We start from the raw sequence: 17414 nt of genomic DNA, 5'->3' as shown, positions 1-17414 counted from the left end.
ACCGTGTACTACGTACTTAATACCTAACCAACCCTTCAGTTTCACAAGCTGCTCACCTGATTAACTTTTAATGAAGTAATTTATACTGTTGTTGGAGTGCACAGAAACATCAGCAAACCTCAAAATCATCATGTTCGTCTACCCTTTTGAACACTTTTGAATTGATGAATGCTGCTTTCTTGTCTGTAAATACAAGATCAATTTAAGCAGTGATGGCCATTCATCAGAAACATGTTGAGCAAACGAAACAGAAGACAACCTGAAGTGCATGTGGCCTTGTGTGGATTTCTCACGGTCAGTGAAGAAGACTAAGTGAGGTGCTCGACCTTCATCATAAAATGGGCAATGCTTGTGTATTGCTCTCTTGACATTTGAGTAACAATGGAATCAGAGTGGTGTAATTATATGGTTGACCTCCACAGTGTGCTCTGATAAAAGTATTTCAACAATGACTGTGCTGTTTAGAGGGAAACACACTTATGCTATACACACATTTATGCTTTTATATACACACACACACACACACACACACACACACACACATATATATTTTAGAAGACCACTTCAGTGTCATATATGCCAGGTTTCCATTACAAACGAGCAAAAAAGTCGTGTTTCCATCCACTACAGTCTGGCAAAAGACACCATGGCGTAGGCTTTCGTGATTAAGGGCGGAAAAGCAAAATACAGACATCTAACTTGGTCTTTGCTTTTAGCAGAATCATCTATACAGTCATTTGCAATCTTTCTATGGCTGTGCTGTTTGCACTTCAGAGATGCTGGGCTGCCCACCTGCCCACTTAACGAGGGTCAATATCTCCGTGCCGCCCAAACGGCGTCCACCATGAACGCACCACAGTTCTGGGAGAGCAGAGCCATTTTCTGGTGTATTTCTGTATTTCTGTATTTCAGAATGTCGAAATCAACCTTCGTTAGGTTATGGGTCAGGATCGGACCATCTGTAAAATGCCAGTTGTTTCTCCAGTCACCGGCCACCCGTGCCAAAGGATAAGAATAATCATGTGACTTATAGCTAGATAGTTTACAGTTTATTAGAAAAATGATTTTCTTTAGCATAATTATCAGCGATATAACTTTTCCACCTTGTCCAGACATAAAAATCTTTGAAAAATTTGAAATTTTTTGCATAAGCGCCAGACGACACACATCAGAAAGGAAAAGCAAGCAATTAGGCCAGTCCTGTGTTCCTGTGACGTTAAATGAGTTGCGTGTAAACAGGAAGCACTCCTCTGGGTGCAGTGAAGAACAAAACATTCGGGACAGGCGTGTGCGCTTCCCTCAGGAGCAGAGTTACTGCAGGTCAAGAGCGAAACCAGAGTGTCCATTCACATGTCCGGGACTCATTTACGGAAGCGCATACCAGGAGGAAGTCTCAGAGGTCACAATATTGATGATTTTATAGGAAATGAGTAGGGGTGCAGAATGATTGGAGATTCAGATCAGTACTGGGAGAGAATTGCTTGAATAAAGACCATCAGACAGATGTTTTAGTAGCACTGTTTGGAGGAACTATTACAACTATTACTACAGAAGTGGAATATAAGACCACATTTAGATTCAGATCCAGTGAGTGGAAGGACCACTACAAACACTGACCTCAGAGTCATGTTCATGGAACCAGTCTGAGACGGCTTTGGCTTTGTGACATGGTCCATTATCATTCTAAAAGCAGCCATTAGAGGATGGGTAAATTGTGGTCATGAAGGGATGCACATGGTCAGCAACAATACTCCAACAGTCTATATACAGGTATTCAAGCAATGACTGATTGGTATTAATAAAATGTATTAATATTTGCACGCCATTAATTCTGGACCAGCCTAGACCTGGATTAATGCTGTTGACAACATGTAAAACAATATATAGAGCCCTGTGTTTTTCACCAGTGAGTGCACACTTTACTGAATATCATTTTAGATGTTCTTTACAGAAATAGGTAACAAAATTCTAACCTTCTGATGAACACACTGTGATGGAAGGACTAAATGTAATGACTTTTACAGAAATAATAAGAACTACCTTCAACAGTAGCAATAATGTGTTTTCAGTAAAGTCACCGAGTGCACTGGCATGCACTTCATAATACTGATTTTGTCAGTAATCCAAACAATACATTCAACATGCACTTCAGTAAACAGATGACGGCAAGCTCTGGGTCTACATGAGACAAGCAGTAATCGGAGTTGCTTCTGCACCCTGCCAATAATCTCACAGAGTAAGATGTGACGTAAACGCTGCGTAAAATCAAAACTTCATAACAAACCACAATAAATGTACATAGATCGTCTAGAGGATGAAGAATAATTCAATCCTTCACTTCAATCAATCAATGTTATTGGTTTCAGCAAGTGTTTCGTCACTGTATGTATCGTGGGTGCTGTGTTAGACTGTGGTACCGGAAATAAGCAAGCAGTGTTTTTTACGCATGCGCAGACTGAGAAGTCCGAGAGAACTCTGGTCAAAGAGTATACACTGATAATCCGATTACGGAGCTAAAACCCGGCTCTGGATTGGATTCGGAATTGGAATTCTTAATTTAATTTCTAGACTTTACTCTGATCTAAGAAATTGGTGCATGCTGTGTACATAACCACTCGAATAATCAGATAACATTTTTGAGACACTCCAGGACATGTGATACTTGCCTACCTCGAAGTGAGCTGAACAGATCCCTATGCACTGTTTACTTGTATTTATATTCATTTTTACAAAAAAAACTTTTCGCTCATATAGCTCTGTATATCACCTGCTCAGATGCATAAGACCTTTGTACAGCACTGTAAGTCCTAGACAAAGAAAGTGACTCCTTGTAACTGTCTGTGCCTGTTAAAAGCACCTGAGATTTGCAGCCTCTAGTTTTTATGGGCTTGTAACAGTTTACTAGCAGAGTGCGACTGTTTTTCCCAAACGGATCGTTTCAGTGGACGGTGTGCTCATATCCAGCTGAAGTTCTTTTACTTCACTGAACATCAAAACCCTAAATACAGGTGAGTGTAAAAGCTGTTGAGCAAAGAATTTATAGGAGGATTATTTCAGGAGGCTGCAGATACACGCAATCTCCAGATGCCAATAACCTTCAAGCAGCCGGATACCGAGAATAGAGAAAAAGGAGTTTGACTACCACCTCTTTAGGGTTGTGTATTGGCAGGATACTGGTAATACGATGCACGTCAAGATACAAGGGTTAGAATTTAATATACTGGGATACTGTAAGTAATCCTAAGCATAAAGTCTGAGTAAAAGAAAAGTGGATTTTTCTGCAATCAGAACAGTTAGAGCACAACACTGCTATCTGTATGTGTTTTTGGTTTTTTTTTTTAGAACCCTAAACCTCAGTGTGTAGGGTGTTATACACAGTCAATGCAAATAAATAGTACATATGCACATATCAGCACAACCCAACAGAACACTGGCATTTACTTGTAAAATTGGGACCCTGTCCTCTCAGTTTGCATAAGCCCATTTTGATCATCTTAGTGTGTGCTTGGTCGTAACCATATGAAATCCCAGGTATGGCAGTTTTGCCTTAAAGCTGGACTGCGCCATTTATCTGGGTTCGGAAACAAAATGACCTGCTAACAGGCAGAAGTGAAAACCAAGAAATTCAATATTCAGACCAGTCATACTTTTAATTAAACATTATTATAATAAATAAGAGTGTCGGTTCTACCTCAACTCAGCAGCTATTTATTCTTTGTTGTATTACGGGCATCACTAAGCCACGTTATTATATTTGCCATAATCAGTGATTTATTCAGGAAGCCAAGATTAGTGCTAGACTTTGAGCTTTGCAGTGTTAAATTAATAAAGCGCATAACTCACTCGGATAGCTTTCCGCTGACCGCAGATTAGCTTGAAGCTAAAATGCAAACTCTGCACCTGCAATGCAGTTGTGCAGAACATCAGAATGCAGCAGGGGACCTTTCAGCTGCTTACACTGCCAAAGTTAAAGGCATCCATATCACTGCACAACCAAAATCATCTTTAGTAGGTGTGTTAGTAGTGGAATTGATGAGAGAAAGACTCGACAGGAGGTCACATTCGGCTGACCAGTCAATGCAGCGAAAGTCTGTCCTGTGTCACGAGGCTACAGTTTACTCTCAACCCCCTCCAGTCTCCTGCTCTCCTCTTATTGGCTCAGTTTATCTCTCTGTATCTGCAATGTTCCACTGTGGCATTCAAAGCTGGATTTCATTTCACACTCAGAGGAACAAGGGCACTCAAGGACAACCTCACTAACGCACAGACAGTGCGAGGAAGCGAGAGAGAGAGAGAGAGATAATACCTGTGTATAGGGGTCATACTAGGTCCATGACGAGTCTCCTCTGCTCAATTCTTTCCCTCCTGCTTTGCGTCAATCTCAATAGAAAGACATGGGGAAAATGAGGAGACAATATATTTAATGTTCTTTTCTAATATATAAATGCAACCGACCGAGGGTTGAGCACTAGGACTGACCATTTTAGTCAAAAATGACCAATATGCAACTTTCAGTTATATTAGCAGTGCTGGGGTAGCATGCGGTTCAAACTGCTTAAATCTAATGAAAAACATGAATCCAACATCATTTAAAACATGATGGGAATGGATGAGAGTTAAACGGGCATGTGTGGCTAAAGAGTTATACTGCCCTCCACTGGACAAGATGAGAAACAACATGCCTGTAACATTGTCCTTTAACAAAACCTGCAATATCACATATTTGGAAGACGTACATGGTCATGATGTGCAGTGTTGTCCACCAGGGAACTAACTAAGCAATTTTAAATGATATCCATTGGCAGTAAGAGCATGAAATAAGCTTAAACTAATGATAATTATCCGCAGAATTACAGCAAAACAGCACAGGAGAGTGTTACTGAAAAAGACATGGATGCTTAAACTATTCATTACCGGATTCTGAAAGGGTTCTTCAGATTGATGGACAACCTGTTGTAGATGGCTGTATATAGACATATTTTTTTTTGGGGGGGGGGGGTAACTATATAGGATCTGTTTCGCTAAGAGTGTATAGCTTGAAATTTTCCTGATGGTAATACATTGGTCATGACATGCACCATGTAACACTCCAGGGCCCTGGAGTTGTACGACAGACGCGTTCACTGCCTTGCCACTGTGCTGCCCTCATATAATAATTTTATTTGATTATTTATTTATTGGCCAGACATAATGCAACACTGTTAATACGCAGTAGTTCTTGCCTTTTGCTTAGTTGAACACCAAAACCCTGCCAAACTAGTCCCATTCTCCTCAACAAGCTTGCCCATTTAATTCTCGACCAGAGAGCAGGTCTCAGGTTTCCTTGATTCATTTGAATGAACACCAGCATGTTTGACTAAAACATGCATTATAATGATTAAATAAACATCATATCAAATTTGGAGGTAGCGTATAAAATGAGCATGTGCATGTGCAGTTAATTACCTGTAATGCTACAATGTCCAGTGACCTTAAATTGTTCAAAAGTGGATAAAAATAACTTGGATTCCCTTTTTCTTCCTCTAGCTGATCTGTAGCAAAGGAAGTAAATCAGCTTTGAAATTTGATGCCAACAATTCAGATGTGCAAACGTTTGCTGACTGATTACAAACCCTGGGTCTGTATAAAAGCAGTGCTGGAACAGACTATGTTACTGCACTCTCAACTGCAGTATATAGACAACACGGCACGTCGGGGTTTCCTCTCACAATGTCTAGAGAAAGACACTTAAAAGGAAGACAGAAAAACCAGTAGAACTCTTTTACACAATCAGAAGACTACTGGAAATGGGAGAATACTGAAGAGCTGTGGTTCTGGGAAGGATCAGACAGACTCAGATCCACAACAGCATCAGAGGCTTCTCAGGCATTGGCTTGTAGTAAAGCTCAACACTGGACCAAGTCTCTGTTTCTACTGTGAAGAAAAGAACTGCAGGTTTGACAGGTGGAGTGGCCATGCAAAACCGCCAGTGGAGTACTGATAATTGGGGGATGGGGGTTGTAAAACCTTGGACTAATGGGGTGCTTTTTGGAAATGGTATTTTACTCATTACACACAGACAGCATACACATTTTGCATAAATATAAAGTGTTTTCTGAGCAAATAAAAAAATATATAGAATTTTCAGGTACTTAAAAACAGCATGTCCACAGATCTTCTTCCATCCATACAACACATACACATGCACATATACACACACTTCAAATGGAGGCTGAGAAGCTTTCTGTTCAAGGAGAAATGTGAGGGATAACACACACACACACACACACACACACACAAACAAACAAACAAACAAACAAAGAGAGAGTCCACTCTGGCAACTCTGGCACTCCACCTCTTCTCTCGGCTGCTGCATAATTTGGCCTTTCAGAACAAAGAGCTGCTAAATGTTAATTAGATTAAAAACCTACTGTTCAGCAGCATGGTCGAGAGAGAGTTGGAGAGGGGGGGGGGGGAGAGAGAAAGCGCGAGAGAAAGAGATGTATGAAGAGGCAGTGAGTCAGACTGTCAGCTCTTTTCCTCGTTCTCTGTGTAGTAGCGCTCTTGCAGTGTTCACACTGTGTGCGTGCTGTAAATCGCCTCTGTGCTCTGGCTCAGATAAGAGGAAGCGACGGTGCTACAAACTTACTGTCAGACTGCAGCATTCTGGCACGATCGTCTAGTCATCCTGCAGTGATTAGCTCGCAGCACACTGACGTAGCACTGAGCTTCAGTGGGCCTCGCTGCCTTATGACTCAGCTCTGCTCCCACTAACGCTAATTCAGTCTCCGTCAGTTGGATAGATTTCTAAATTCCAGCCTACACTCCCTGCAAAGCAATGCAGCACAAACACAACGCCAAAACGGCCTCATGCCCAAATCCGTACTTTACATAAATTCTCACTGATTGTTGTATTAGGACCACTGTATCTGCCAATCGTGTGGCAGCAGTGCAATGCATAAATTCATGCAGATGCAGGCCAGTGGCTTCAGATAAACAACAAACTGGGGGAAAAAGTGATCTGAGCAACTGTGAACATGGCTTAAATATTGCCCGTGTCCTAGAATATACAATAACAACAATAATAAACAACAGTCTGCGTGATTTAGTCAGAAAGATGCAAAAAATAAAAAATAAAAAATAAAAAAAATAAAAAAACTGACTGGTTGAGCTGACAAAGGATAACCACGACCAGAAAGCTGAGGCTGCAGTGGACACAGGCTTACCAAAACTGGGCAGCTGGTTGAAGACAGGACAAAAAAGTGAAGGTGAAGGTACTGTAATGGACTGCATCTAAATCCAATAGAACAGCTATGCAGCTATGTGTTTTCTGACACTGTATAATATACCATTATAAACTACTCAAATTTTGTTACATTTTATAGATGATCTGAATGAGATTTGAAACCATTTCCTAAATTATTTCTCCCCTAATGGATTTCAGTCACCCAAACCAAGTCAGGGGTAATACAGAAAATAGTAAAAGGTGTTGCTTAGACAACTGACATCCAGTAATTCAATTTACCCATCTTTCAAGAGCTACTTCCAGCATGATGATGCACCATGCCACAAAGCTAAAGTCTCGCAAACTGCTTTCATGAACATGAACATGAAAGCAGTTCAGTGTTCTTCAGTGGACTTCCCAGTCACTGCATCTAAATCCTATAGAACAGCTATGCAGCTATGTAGGCTCACCTATGTGGTTTCTGACACTGTATAATATACCATTATAAACTATTCAAATTTTGTTACATTTTATAGATGATCTGAATGAGATTTGAAACCATTGAAACCAAGTCAGGGGTAATACAGAAAAATAGTAAAAGGTGTTGCTTAGACAACCGACAACATCCAGTAATGCAAATCAAAAGCAAGGAGGTGGTTCGTTTTTGCATCCCAATGATTTTCACTACATAAGCAGGCTTAGACGCTCATTAAAAGATGCAGACATTTCAGCACAGTATCCCAGCAACAACCATTCGTCCCTTCTGGAGTACAACAAAACCATCATGAAAAATTGGTTGGATATATCGTTCAAATCTAAACATCTGTCCAATTAATTTTTAACAAATATTCAGCAATGATTTTGTTATCATTCTGCATTTCATCGTCTGTCAAATTCTCATTTTTTCATCTCTTAACATGTTTCTACATCTACACCTCACAAACTGATGCATTTGTCTATAAGGCTTCTAAAAACAAGTAAAAGACAAAAAGGGTGGGGTGAGCAACCCGAAAAACATTAAGGCTTTTCAGCACCACACCTGGACAGGTTTTCAATCTTTTTGTACTCACTAGATTGAGACATGTTTGTGTATGGATTGACTAAACCATTTTCCACAGTTTGAGGATTGTGATGCGTTAACACAGTGAAACGGTCCTTGTTTGGGCTGTTGGATCAAATGGTTGATTCAGCATTGAACTGTGTGACTAAAGAACTGCTAAATCCCAGAAGTACCAATCATTGGAGCAAAGGCGACCAAGACACGGACACAAAGACCAAAACTAAGGCTCGTAAAAGAGTTGAGGAACAGCTGAAACGCTGCTTTTCTAGAGTCCAGACAACTGAACAAGCCCTGCTGAATATTCAAAAGCCAGAGGCAATGAACTACTGTGAATGGCTATCGGGGTGTCTGCCTCCACGTCAATCAGCTACAGACCATCCCTCTGTGCAACAGTCTGGCTTTCCTGAGAGTTAGGGGAGGGGCATGCTTTCATGTCTGGTGGCTATTCAAAACAGCCGAGCGTGAGACGCTGGAAATTCAAGGAGCGAGGCGACCCAGACGCCACTAGAGAGGAGGTAATAATTTAAAACAAAAAGAGTAGAGGGGTGAAGTGGAAAGGGTGCACAGACTTTCAGGGATTCTGAGGCATGCCCTTGTGTGTGTCCATAGGGAATTAGTACTTTAAAATTATAAATAAATAAATAAACAAGCAAAAATATAATTTAATCATCATGCTGTTCTAAAAACACATGTAAGAATCACATTACATTTCTTATATATCAAACGTAACTACAGACATTATTTTCAAATTAGCAAATTAATATTAGTGTGCAATTCCAATTTCTTGGCCACTTGTTTGGCTGATTTTATTTAAAACTTTGCATCAGTATATTCTTAGTTACCGACTACGGCAACATACTGCTACTCATCCATAAAGCAAACGTATCTGTACAGTCCCAACATTTCAAACAACTTCCCCCAAGACCTGTTCAGGAGAGCCACATGGTCAGTTCTTGAGAACATGAAGGCTCACAGCTAAGAGAAACGTGCGTCACCACCCAACAACAGATCTAGGAAAACTGAGCTGCTCATCTGCCCAGACTTTTATTCCTCAGCTCACAGTGGGGATCTAATGTTTATTCTCACCGCAGAGCTCTTCAGGCTGTATAGTTTTATCTTCGGTCATGTGCTATAACTGCTGCTTTTTTTTTTGGATGCTGTCATCATTTAAATTTAGACTACTAAAAAATATTAGTATTTATAGTATTTATTTTCCAATGCATTTACTGCACAATTATTTACATATCAACATTTCAAAATATATCTGACCCCTGGTCAACATTACGTTAGGTCAAGTTGAGGTCTAGAACTTCTTGTAGGACTGCTAAAAAGGCAAATTCCCCTGTTTGACTGGAAAAGACCTTCAGGAAGGTCCTGTAGGCTGATGAACCCAAGATAGAATTTTTTAAGGCCGCATTAAGGAGAGGTACGTTCAGGGGAAAAAAAGGAAAGCACAATTTCAAGTAAAGGACACCTCTCCAAAGCCCCTTTCAGCAAGCACAACAAGCACGGTAACCAAGAACTATATGTGTGACAACTGTCTAGAAACTGTATCTGGTCATGAAAACCAAAGAAACCAGTGCACCCAAACACCCACCATACACCTACACAGACTAGCAGGGTTGAACAAAATTCAGAATTGAATTGAGAATGACACAGAAATTCCAATTTTATTCATGAATTGAATGAATGGAAGTGAAATTGCAATTAAAATGTAAAAGGCAGGAAGTAGAATTGGAATTCCACAGAATGATACATCATAATGATTACAACATTATTTCATAAATATATTGTTGTATTGACTTTATGTACACAATACTTTATTACTGTAAATAGGCCTATTTTCTTATTATCCCAAATTAACATTAAAACATGCTATAAATCAGATCATTAACATTGGAATGACTTTCAAATTGTGGAAAATGATAGGACAGCACTTAATTTCCCAGAATACCGTGTTATGTTGGTTTTCCAAACATTTAGGTACTTAGCATTTTGTTTGGAGTACACTGTGAAATAAGCTAATTGAGGGACAGAGCTGGTTTGTATTTTAGATTTTTGTAATTACAGCAGTATGCAAAATGATAACACACATAAAAAGAAAATCATGAGCCAATTCCTACAACTAATGGAAACCACAGAAAATGTATGTTAAAAGTATTACATATTGACTGATATGTGATAAGAATGAATTTCTCTGAATTACAATAAATTCACTTGTAATTCTAAGTCAATTCAACATTCTGGATGGTGGATTTAATTCAAATTCATTCACTGAATTAAATTAAATTCTGAAATTCTGAATTTTGCACAGCCCTGCTGAATACTGAGCATCCTCCCAGATATAGCATCTCTGCACCCCTTCAAAAGTCACCTTACCTGGTTTCCAGTGGTTCTCTTGGTGTTTACACAGTTTCGTCCACCTGCAGTAGCATCCAGCAGCTCTTCCTTATCCTCAGTAGGGTACTTCGTCCCAACAGGGCCGGAAGGACTCCTCCTGTCCACACGCTCACTGACCACCCTCTTCCCCTGCAGTGACAGATCTCCCAGTGAGAACTCTACAAAGAACATCACAGTTTTTATACATGCAATCCATAGTGCTATACTCAGTAGCTGGAGGCCAACACTGCAGACAATTTATAACAAATCAATAACTACTCTACATCTGTCTCAGCTTGTGTGGGCTAAACAATCCCAACACCCCAAAAGAAGAGCAGAACTTGAGAGCACTGCCAGTGAACACAGTTCGAAGGCTGAGCAACACATGAATTCAAATTGAGGATCAAACCACCAATTAGCAATAATGATTTCATAGCTACCCTTCACCCATTCACACAATGTTATACAAATACTGTCCCAGGCTTGCCTTGGTGTTTCCTGGTGTGGTAACGAGCAGCTGCCTCCTTTTTCCTCGGCCGCTGCTGAAAATGCCGGACCTTTCTTCTCCCTGCTCCTGCTGCCCTTTGGGGCTCACACTTCCTGAGCCCTTCTTGGTCACCACACGCTTCTCCTGCACCATGAGGGAACAGGAAAGAATAACATTTGATTTTTGTTTCACTTGCAGTCAACATTTCACATATCATCACAAACAGTTATTTTTATGGTCAATTTTGCTTTAAAGTGAGAGAAAACTCTGCAGATTTTTGTCCAACAAAAAAATATATACCATTATAACAATAAAATGACCCTTTTGCTGTTCTAAATCATTTTTGCTGTGGTTGAAACCTATCGAAAGTTGTTGGTCCCACTCATCGCGACTGCAATGTACAAAGCGGAAAAGGCTCCGATTGGCTCTGTTCTCTCTCTTTACCTTCCCCGAGTAAATGGCCACCCAGCCCGATCTGCAGGAAGATTGCCCGCTGAGGTCCCCTCTACCTGCATCTAACCAGCTGCCACCTACCAGTCCGGCCAGCGGGTCCCCCCCCAACCTGCCACCACCCATGGCTCACCCGCCAGCTGCTGCTGCCTGTTTGGTGGCCGTGCTGAAACCTAGATGGACTCGTGCCTGTCTGACACTATTAATATCAACACTATTAACTTTATGTTGTATCTGCTTTGGTAATTTTTATCATTAATGTCTAAAACAGTCTGGCCAGAGGAGGATGGGTCCCCCTTGTGAGTCTTGGTTCCTCCCAAGGTTTCTTCCTCCAGCTCTGAGGGAGTTTTTCCTTGCCACTGTCGCCGTTGGCTTGCTCACGGGGGTCTTTGACGCTTCATGTTATTTCTTCTTTTTTCTCTGTCTCTGTTCTTTATTAAGTACTAATTATGTAAAGCTGCTTTGTGACGACAACAGTTGTAAAAAGCGCTATACAAATAAATTTGACTTGACTTGACTTGACTTGACTTGACTAGCCTGCTTACTAGGCCCTGCCTCCATATGCTTGTCATCAACCCCCTAAAGTGCATTTTCAAAATGTACAGAGTGGGCAGGAAGCCCGCGGATCTTAAGCTTGGATATACTCTGTATCGATACATATAGTGTTAGTTTACAGAAACCAATAACCAAAGCCAATCAAAACGTTCGAAAAATAAGATAGCAACATAATGCTAACTTTCATGACAAAGTAGGCTATCCCTGTAAACGAGCTAGAAGGCTATGATGAACTTAAGTTGTTAATGAATTAAGTTGTTTTCATACTGAACACGCTCCTCTTGCGGTATGCAATGCACTTGCCGGTTGGGCAGAAAAGGGAGAGGCGCTCTCTGTATGGAGGGAGGCTCTGCATATGTCCCCTTGCTAGCTGGGGACAGCATGTTATCTTTCAAGTTTATTTCAATGGCTACCTTTTAAATTCTGGTAACTACAAACCTTTAAGACCAACTTGGGTCGCCACCTGCTCCACACTAAACTTTCTCTTGATAGGTTATGATGGTTTTCAGACTGGTTTTGTACAGCATGTGTTCAGAAAAAGATCAAACTAGCCCTTCCTCAACATTGGAGGGAACTACCAGAAACACCCACTGCTCTCGTACTGGCTGCGCTGGGACTCGGCCAATGCGCAGCGTGCAAAAGCTGAAAACTTCTAAACGTTATATGACCCCGTATGTCTGTGAGCTCCGGGCAGTGGAAAATTGGCATCTGCACCATGTATCTCACTGAAAATGATGTGTTTGAAAGCGCAGCAGTGATTTTTTTGCACGCAGTGTAAATCAACAACTTTCCTGATTTTGTCAGGCTACAGAGCTACAACCTTTCTGCCTTACAGGCTCACAGCAGTATGTATCACAATACAGGGGTTATGAGTCAATATTCTGTGGTATTGTAAGTAAGATGATCTTGCACTTTTTTTTTTTTTAAACCATTGTAATATTTAAACACTCACATTACAACACCGCAATCTAGTAGTCAGGGTTTAAACACACTGCAGAACGAACCAATGTCTGCCATAATCTTAAAAATCAATACTGTGTTTTTGAGAATAGTTACAGTTTTGCAAGACATAATAAGCAAAACTTTGATATACTGATATTTTAAACCTTCTACACCTTGAGCCTCTTTAACCTTGTAACGTGAACATGGCCAAGACAGAACATGACACTGGCTAAAGCATAAAAATAAGTTTGATCTTATAAAAAAAAGACAGAAAAAGAATAAAAAGAAACTCACAGTGGGAGACTTGTTGATGGTAATGGTCAGGTCCTCGACTTTTCCCTTACGGCTCTGCAGGGCCATGCCCTCCTGTTCCGCCCGCTTCTTATCCTCCTCCACCTCCTAAGCATCCAACACAGGCCAGAACAAAGTCTGTTAGCTTTATGGAAATTAGTGCATGCTCCCCAGTCCCACTGGCTTTCATTCAAGGGCTGTTAACAATGCCAACAATCATATCGAAGCACTGATTAATCCAAATAACTTTTAGACCAAATAACTTTGAATAGTCTTTTATAATAGAAAAGACAATAAACACAAAGTTCTAGTATTTTTTCCAGAGTGATCTGGAATGAGATCTGTTTAATGAGATCTGTTATTTGGCCTCAGAATGAGAAAAGGCTGAATGAGCTTTTTCTTTTATGATGGGACTGGAGCCATTGAAATTAGCTTTGAAGGGCTTTTGATAGTGGATTGTGCTGTGGATTGATAGTGGGCTTTATGCCAGATTTTGTGTTAAGGTTCATGGTTTAACCATTCCACATACCAAATGCTTTATTTACCTATGCCAAGTTGAATACAATTTTCCTTACCAGGTCATCTTCAACTGAAATTGGATTTCCCCAAATTTATTATTTAAAAAAAAAAAAAAGTAAATTCTGTATGTTTTTGGGATTTAAGAATTCATTAGTAAAGGCAAAAGTCTTGCATCCAACCATGACAACTCAAAGAACCATTTAACATGTTTGACTGATTTACAGGTTCTTTGCTATGGTGGAACACCTATTTTAGATGGTTCTTTATATAGAAACCATTCTATATCGCAACAAAAGAGACTTCCACTATTGTCAAAAAAAAACGTATTCAGCCTAGAGTGTAAGCTGATAAAGTGTGATCTATTAAACAAATAACAAGAACCATCAAACCATGGCAAAAACACTGTTATCTTGGAGGTTTCTAACCAAAAACACAAGCATGTCCATTTTAGTAATGTGTAAGCAGGCAAAGCTGGTCCTGCAGTGCCATCTGCCTCACACATGGTTTTGTTTTCCTACTGTTAACACAATTGAACTCAGGAAGGACTTGTACATTAGCTAATTAGTAGGTATGACAGGAGCCAGAAAAAAAAAAAAAAAAAAAAAAAAAAAATGCACAGGACGGCGTCCTCCAGGGCAAGACTTTTGGAACCGTTGATATAGGAGAAAGGGGTCACAAACATTACCAGGCTCATTAGCATGTAGATTAGGTTTAGGAACAGCCTCTTTGTCTGAACAACAGAGCTCCTCAGTCAGTATTTACAGCTCCTTTTTCCCTTCCTTTTCCAGCCCCCCAGTCATCCATCTCATGAAAAGTCTCCAATTTGCTAGTTCATTTGAGGTAACTACACACAATAGGCTTGATGGAATAAAAATGACACAAAATGAGTCCTAATATTTGTGCTGGGGCACAAAATTGGTCTGAGAGCCTTAATTTCTGGTGTTACAGTCCAGAGGAATAATCAGATGTTTATTACCTGATACCGCTTCATAAGGGCCTCATTCTTCTTGCGCAGAGCTTCAATCTTCTTATCCAGCTCAGCATCCTTCTGCTCCTTCTTCAGCAGCATCATGTCTGTGGGGCTCTGTGAGCAAGACCATTTCAATCATGAGGATAAAAACTGTCTTAAACATATGAATCATGTGCATCACTTTGTTTAGACTAAAACCAATCACTCCACTCCACCAAATCATAGGCAACAGAAAAGCCTGATTCAGACACAAGAACTAGGTATTTGAAATACTCCAGTCGCTCCAGAGAAACATCCAAGCCTATGTGCTTCTTTCCAGGTCCTGCCATCAATACTATACATCTGACCATTCTACAGTCCTAGCAGACCCTTTCTACCACATGCTCCATCTAAATCTCTTCTCCAAACAGTGCCACACGCCAGACTAAACCTTCCCATGCTGACCAGACATAGAGTTCAGCTGTGCAATCCTCTGCAGATGGACACCCCATTACTGGGGTCAGTTTCAAACATGCAACATGATCGGCTTGCGTGCTAAATATTCTGATGCTGTCAGCACGAGTGCCACATGCAAGCATGTTCTCCAGGACCCCCCCACCCGCCCACCTCACACCAAATTATGGATAACCACCATAACAAAGATCACCAAATGACCCCAGTAACAGAACACCTATGCCACATTTTCTAAAAGAGGGATGACCCAACCCCTAAAGGGGGGGTTACAGCTAGAGGTTAGGTTGTAAATACAATATTTCCCCCTTAAAACTAGCAAAGTATTACTGTTTAAGCTACTCAAGCTTTGTGCAAACAGCTTTACTTATGTAATTTGTCAAGTTTAATTTAGGGACTTATGACAATGTACGGCATACTGCCGCTGTTGAAAAGTACACCTTCCAGCTAGATTTCCAAATATGTAAACAGTAGAGCATGAGAGCTCTTCAAAACATTCTTGCGTTCAAAGCCGGCAACAGCAAAGCGATCACCTTACTATTTTCAAATCCCCGTTGTAGCTTTCAAACCAATGGCAGTTTTAGTATTATTTATATTACATCGGACTATTAAGCTCCAGAGAACAAGCGTCTGCCTTCCAGGTGAGTGGGCCCTCTGAGACATCCATTAAATGAGTCATATCCTCACTCGTTATTGCCGCATCATTAAGCCATTCTATTTTTCTATCCCTTTCCTTGTGGTTTTTAAGTAGTAGTTTTCTACATCTGCAGATTATTGAGCACTTTGCAATGCCCATTAATGAGAAGATGACAACAAGAACCACTACAATATTTAGGGCCGGATCAGAATGGTCTTGTCGATGCAGGCATATTTGAATGGATTTGGTACGGTCTATTTTAAGCCCAATCCAGTTCTGCTCCTTTGTTTTCACAGTTCTAGTAGAGAACCATCTGGTATCCTCCTTTAACACACATTATTCCCAGCTCAGAGCCGCAAAGAGAATAAAACGATTAAAAGCCTGCAGTGTGGAAAACCTGTGTGATATCTGAGGTTTGACTGCATTTGAGCTGCCATCCTTCCAGGCGTTTGTCAGTTATCCGCTGTTTTTGCCCATGCCACCAAAACCATGTGTGGAAATATACTGCCACCTCTTTAATTATGGCTGATTTTTTTTTTCTATTGATGAAACGCCACAGTTTCCCAGCTGACATACTGCACACCTTTCTAATTAATACATTGTACAAAACCAAATCATGCGAATAAAATCTATAAACATCATACATTAAGAGATTTCACTGCAGTGTTTTACTGCAACTCTTGTAATGTAAGAAACACACTGCCTATTCCCTGGAGCGTAACAGTCAAATAGTCAATAGTCAAAAACGTTGACTACTAAACTAAATAGATCCGTCCAGAACCTCACATTATACAAAACGCTCTACTAAATACAAAGTGATTTTACTTCAATATTAATTAGCAGCACATCTTGCCTGAATTGTGTGGCTGTATCATTTATAAAACCACAAAGATCTAATCGAATCAGAACTGGCAATTAGTTGGTGACATCACACTTTTTCTTTTTGCGGATTGAGCGCTAAAGTTTAACTATAACAGTGTGGAAAACAGTTTTCCAGACACTGCTACTTTTTAATAATTTACAGTAACAACCGCCTCAATCTGGACACAGTGAAAACATACAGACTCGGACGCTGCCGGTCATGTGAATGGGGTGTGGATAAAAATGGCACGCTACGTAAACATTGTGTGTGAAAATAAAAGTCACTAATAAAAATTTTGTAGTAACAAAACCCTTTCAAACTTAAAGCTAAAATTAGTGTCTCATTTGTCTCCATTTCTCTGAACTGAAACAATATGGGAAAACTGATTGTTTTGTTACTGCTGCTACTTTAAACCTTTTTAGAAATTACAGAACAAAATAAATACAAAGGTTTTTTTAATGGCAAAAATTTCTGAATGAGGAATTCACTGTGCATAAAACAAACTCAAGCTACATTTAAAATCTGATGGCTACATAGGAGTTTCTTGGCAATTGAGAGATTCATAACCCAAATAATCAATTATTCGTTTCAATAATAACAAAATAATC

General features: G+C 40.2%; 1 protein-coding gene across 1 annotated transcript in view; it reads right to left on the bottom strand.

Moving 5' to 3' along the window:
* Positions 1–17414, bottom strand: part of ccdc9b (coiled-coil domain containing 9B) — a 42529-nt gene that overhangs the window by 15852 nt on the left and 9263 nt on the right. Inside the window, exons 2-5 of the mRNA XM_072688895.1 lie at positions 14864–14971; positions 13372–13476; positions 11131–11274; positions 10644–10793 (exon numbers count right to left, since the gene is read on the bottom strand). Of these exons, the coding sequence (XP_072544996.1) occupies positions 10644–10793; positions 11131–11274; positions 13372–13476; positions 14864–14971 (507 nt within the window). The remainder of the gene's footprint in view (positions 1–10643; positions 10794–11130; positions 11275–13371; positions 13477–14863; positions 14972–17414) is intronic.

The sequence above is a fragment of the Salminus brasiliensis genome, chromosome 10 (assembly GCF_030463535.1).
Source record: "Salminus brasiliensis chromosome 10, fSalBra1.hap2, whole genome shotgun sequence".
NCBI lineage: Eukaryota > Metazoa > Chordata > Actinopteri > Characiformes > Bryconidae > Salminus > Salminus brasiliensis.
The sequence above is the reverse complement of the archived record's forward strand: the minus strand, read 5'-3'. Positions and strand labels throughout refer to the sequence as shown.